Here is a 6,000-nt window from a genome sequence, read left to right on the forward strand (position 1 = left end):
TTCTTTAATTGAATCACTCACCTATTCATTTAGTCATATACTCGACTCTATTTACTCTAGCTACATTAAGAAAGTGGAGTAGTATGATTCTTGTTTTTTTTTTTTTTAATAAAGAAAGTTTTTAGTTTGTATAGCTCAGAAAAACGCTTAGGGGCTCAGGACTAACGTAGCTCTGACTTATTTCATGCAAGAAGAAACTAAGGTAAACAAAGGCACCTTTTTCCTTTTTGCTTTCTCGTTAATTCAACTCCTTTTGAATGAAGTAACTTTGATTTAAAAACCTTTGCTTTTAATGTTGGGTAAATTAAATAGATTATAATTCTACTGCCCAGCAGTCAGGTTGTCATTCACTAATCACATTCTTTGTGTGAAATGTTTCTAATACCACAAAAATGTAGCATTTTATTTTTTAATATCATTTTGAGTTTTATCGTTAATGAATGATTTACTTTTTAATGGCACACAATTACCATTGTGTGTTCATTTAAGAAAGAAAGTGATCTCCATTTCCTGGAGGGCTCTCTTTTCATTTGGTTAATTAAGTACACTTCGTATGAGAAGGCTCCTCAGGTTAGATTTAAATATTTGTAGTCAAATAAGACCCACACTCATGCGATTATAAGTAAAGACCATAATATTGCTCTTTTTGTATGAGCTTTTCTGTTTTCCCTCTTTGTCCCATTAGTACATTTATTTTTAGTGTTATTATCATGAATTTGAAATATAACCTTCCAGTCAGTCCACTTTTATAATTTTAAATACCTAAGAAGACCACAAGCAATATAAAGTATTGTTTTCTGAGTTTTACATGTACAGAAATGATATCAAACAATTTGTATCACTGCACATTTGTTTTCTTCCCTCAGGATTATTTGTGAGTTCCGTCAAAGAAAAAACTTGGTATTTTATTTCATTAGTTTTTTTCCAAAGAACCAACCCTAAGTTTCTTCGATCAGTTTTATTTCTTTGTGTTTTATTTTATTCATGCAAAAGTTATCTTTATTATCTCCTCTTTTGCCTAATATTTATATAACTATATTAGCTTTTTTGGATGAGAATTTGTCTTTTAATCACTTTTAACACTCTGCATTCCAGATTTCTACATTTTTATGTTTAGGTATTTTTCTTATGAGCATCATATAGCTTAATATGTATAGTTTTTATCTGCTATTATTTTGATTCATCTTATTTTCACATCCCCAAACTATGTAAGTTTATTAATGTTTGCTTATATTTATACATATATAGACACATATGTATAAATATGTCTATATGTATCAATATACTCTTAGTGACTGAGTCTACATGAAGTCTATAATCTTAGTGAGTACACTACTTATGTATGTATGCTACTGGTGTATAAAACTCCTGAATCCTTTCCTTGCAATTCCATTTTCTTTTCCATAATGTATACCCTTCAGCATAAAAACTTTAGAAGGTCTTTTAATGAGGGACTGTAAGTAAATATTCTGAAATATCTTTGTTTTGTACTCACTCTTGAATATGGGGAATAAACTTTAATGCCCAAATCCACAGGAAGCACAAGCTCACGATGTTCAATCCTCAGAAAAGTTGTTCCTTTCTCCCTTCTTTTTCCAAGGCCCAATAGATACAGACAAGCTCCCTTATTATTTCCTGCTGGTGAATGTTCCCCACACTCCACCATGGATTTTAATGTGTTTTTATTATCCTGTGTTTTTCTATATGATTGTACATTACAGAAGGATTAAAAAAAATAGAAACACTCTAAGATATTGGCTGTGTACCATGCCACCTTAGCATCTAGCTATAAAATCAGTCATTATTTTGTTACTGATCCACTTTCTTATTTATCTTAAAAACATAATCTCTAGAAAAAACAATCTAATTTAATGATCACGTAATCCAGACTTGCATCAATGTACCTACTGTACTACTGTGGGGATCACAAATTAGAAAGAAAAAGTCTACAAGACAAAGGGTTGTAATAGTTAAATAATTTACCCCAATCCATGAATCATAAGCTTCTCTTCTTCTTTGCCCATTCTCACACTCAGCAGAGAACGAATCTGACCCAGAGATGCCAGCAGGTTGATGGTATCCTCCACAGAGACGCCATTTATCGTGTAGGTCTTTGGCAGAGCCCGGACCAGACCCCCGATGCCGTCATACTGCCGATGGAGCAACACAAACATGGCCCTCACCAACTCAGGGTCTTCAATGACAGACTCCTGAGCCCATCGGACCATCGTCTCAGAAATCAACTGCTGAAGAGTGGCTGCAAAGGCATTATGGATATTTTTTAAAAGGAAAATAAGAGAAGACAAATCAGACATTTCAACTCCATATCCCACAGCCCCAAACTGGTATCTCTATTTGTACCAGAACTGAAAAGGCTAGAAATATTTTTTGAAGAAAATAAACTTCACTGAAACATGATTATGCAAGGATAAAAATATACAAACCTTTCTTTAAAAAACATTCTTATAATTAATTAAGCCTTTTCAAAGTTGCACCATTTTTCAAAATTACTGTTGCAACCTATAAGTAATTGAAAGTATGGAAATTAATATGATGTGCCCAATTACTTTTACTTTGTTTTGTCCCATTAGATTCCTCCCAGAAGTCTGACATCATATATCCTTATAAAGGATGAGTTGAGTCATTTGCAACAGGAACCATGTAATTATATTTGTACTTAAATCTGAATCCCTATTTCTCACTTAAATTGTCTCCAAAATAATTTGATTGTGAAGTTGTATTAAAGTGAAGTTATTTCATACATAACTTGTGATGCAGCATGCAATGTAGAACACTTAAAAGCAATAGAAACTTCCAAACTTCTTAAAATAAATAGTAAAATTGTCAAAATTAAGTGGGATTGATGTGACCAACTCATACATAGCAAGGTACTTAATCCCTATCATTAATACATTGGTTCATTTTCCAAAGAAGCTGTTTCACTTGCACTTTCTAAAATTTTCACTTTCTAAAAATTATTTAAGGAAAAATAAAACTACCAATTTTAACCAAATACAAAAAGCAAATAGCATGCCAATATCTTTCTGTAAATCTCAAAACTATGCTATCATTTTAGTAGGTCGAGATCATAAACTTGATAATAATAAAAAGTGATTCATAACAAACTATGAACTCTGATTTTAAGGATGATCTGACTCAATTTGATTGTGACACTGAAGAATAAATTTAGAAGTTATTTTATGGATAAAGGTTTCCCACTGTAAATTAGTTTTTTTAGAAAAAAGCTGCCAAAGTTTTAGTGAGTTATTTTTATTTATTTTCAGAAAATGCTGTTAATAAACCAGCAATGCATCTTAAAATAAATGGAGTCTTCTTAGAAGTAAGCAATAAATAGGACAGGTCTCTCAGACCTTTTCCATGTGGCGTGCCCAAGACACTCACCGTCCAAAGGTGCTTATTTGGTTTCAAGGAGTAGCAGCTGTTATTCTTAGTTAAACAAGATATGGATGAACCAGAAATGCATAACACTTTAGAAAATATTTCAGAACCAAAGTATAGTTATAGATAATATCTTATTTCAATTTTAAGAAAAAGGTTAAATTTGATGCAATGATATCTGAAAATCAACTGCATAATATTTTGATATGAAGGCTAAATTACTCCCTTTATACTTTCTCTTGATAGTCTCTGATTAAATATCCAAATTTTGAGTTCTCTAGGGAGACCATTTACCATCCATCCTTATAATGCTACTACCTACCTCTCAAGCTGTTGCTATAAATACAGCTTGCTACTGCTGTCTACTCCTGGGGGCATCTACTTAAGAATAGGCATCTACTTAAGAATTTGATTCTCCCTGGCTTATCTGGTAGTACAATGTTTGTTCAAAGGATGAGTAAGTGTCAGTGGTTGAGTAATTTTGCCAATGGCCTCTACTACTGCTTACAGGACTTCTTGGAGTCACTCTCAATTGGTTTTTCTGCTTGTTTCTTCTTCAAGTATGTCACCTTTTCTACCAGGGACAGCAGACGTCCTCTAATTGTTAAATCACTATTTCCATCCAGAGATCCATCTTCATCCAGCTCAATACCTAATACGAAAAAAGCAGAGAAAGCAGAAAAGAAGAATATTCTAAAAAATGCATTTCGGCAAATAATTCTCATGCCTTGCAACTTTTTTCATTTCCTACTTAGAGCAATGTTGGAAACATTTGAAAACACTTGACAGCATTGAGTTAAACAACCTGCCTACTAGCACTCATAAGTAAGATTCACTTGTCAGCCTCTTTTCCTTTCTCTTTTTCCCCTATTTCTGTGTGTTCAGGGCTATTGACAGCTAAGACAAAATACAGAACTAAGCAGAGACCAAAAAGACTCTCTTAGGGGTGAAGATCAATTCTGCTATTTGGGCAGACTGTTTAACATCTCTGACTTTGGACACTGTCTGCCTAGACCTATAGTCCTGCCCTGCCTAAATGTCCCTGGACTTTTATTTTCCTCTTTTGCCTCCAAAAATGTCAGTGATATTTTGATAACTTGAGAGATCAAGAGAACAGGCATGATTAGGTACCAGGGGATGCTTTATATCTGAAGCAATAATTCTACCATTTACCGTATCTCTATATATAAAATACAATTTTCTGGCAGTCATTTAGTGGTTCTTCATTCATAAACCAAATTAATATACAAGGTGGTGTTTTTGTTCTCTTGATTAAAATAAGATAAAAATAGTATCACTGGTAATATATATATATACGTATGTTTCACTTAAAAATGTCTACTTCATTTTCTTTCATTGAACCACCGAACTTATCCACACCACTGCATAAAGGAATAAAGAACTACGCATCCAGAGCACCTAATCAATTCCATTTTAAAATTTCTTAGAATAAAATGAGGGAAGATTTCCCTTAATGGATTTGGACTACTGACACATAATGCAATGCAAAACTTCCACAGGCATTCAATAATTTCAAAAGATATAGGCCGGATTTCTTAGCACAGTCCTAAAAAGTGGCCTCCTCAAGTGGTTTAAATATAACTATTTGTAATCAAATTTCTTAATTTTTTCAAAAAAACCACAGCTTTATTGAGGTATAATTGATAGATAAAAACTGCACATATTTAATTTATACAATTTGATGAGTTTGCACATACACCTGTGAAAGCATCACCACAATCAGGAATAGACAACAAATCCATCACCTGTAAGCTTCCTAGTGCTCCTTTGGTTTTTGGTTGGTTGGTTTGGGTTTTGGTTGGTTTTGTTGGTTTGTTTGTTGTTGTTATTGTAAGTACACTTAACATGAGGTACCCCCCCTTAACAAAAGTTTAAGTACACAATATGGTATTGCTAACTACAGGTACGCTGTCATACAGCATATCTCTAGAACTTACCATTTTGTGTGACTGAAACTTTATACCTACTGACCAAATCAACCTAATACTTAACCTCTCTGCCAGAAGCACCTGGTCACATGTCCCCATCACCTTTTCCCATTCCCTGCCACTGAGGAAAACAGGGAAGAGAGAAAGAATTTAGGTTATCTTTTGTTCAGTTTTACTGTTCTGATTTTTCTACCCCTCATGACTTTCCACACAGGGATAGTTAACCATTTCACCACAAAAAAATAGTCTTATATGAACCTAAAATAGTATTGTGTATATTTGTAAACGTACTCACATATATACTTAATTTTGTACTAGTATATACGAATCAAAAATACACAATTAGTAAGAGTTGTTAATCAAGAAGACCTTACCACAATGTGTCATCAAATCTTCATGGAAATCCAATAGTTGGTCACGAATTTCTTCAGGACATGGACATTCACTTTTGTCATCCTTAAAATTGAGAAGCATATTGATCTGAAAGTCAAAAAGCAAAAAAGAGGAAGAACAAGGGAGAAAGAAAGGTGAATTTAAGAATGATAAAGCAGGCCGGGTGCAGTGGCTCACGCCTGTAATCCCAGCACTCTGGGAGGCCGAGGCGGGCGGATCGTTTGAGCTCAGGAGTTCGAGACCAGCCTGAGCAAGAGTG

The 6,000-nt window shown here is 33.8% G+C and overlaps 1 protein-coding gene across 1 annotated transcript in view; it reads right to left on the reverse strand.

Annotated features, from left to right (window-relative positions):
• Positions 1-6,000, reverse strand: part of RYR2 (ryanodine receptor 2 (cardiac)) — a 509,242-nt gene that overhangs the window by 197,510 nt on the left and 305,732 nt on the right. The window contains 3 exon segments of the mRNA XM_012660153.1: positions 1,984-2,257; positions 3,908-4,051; positions 5,723-5,828. Of these exon segments, the coding sequence (XP_012515607.1) occupies positions 1,984-2,257; positions 3,908-4,051; positions 5,723-5,828 (524 nt within the window).

This window comes from Propithecus coquereli, unplaced genomic scaffold, assembly GCF_000956105.1.
Source record: "Propithecus coquereli isolate 6110/MARCELLA unplaced genomic scaffold, Pcoq_1.0 Scaffold66, whole genome shotgun sequence".
NCBI classification, from domain to species: domain Eukaryota; kingdom Metazoa; phylum Chordata; class Mammalia; order Primates; family Indriidae; genus Propithecus; species Propithecus coquereli.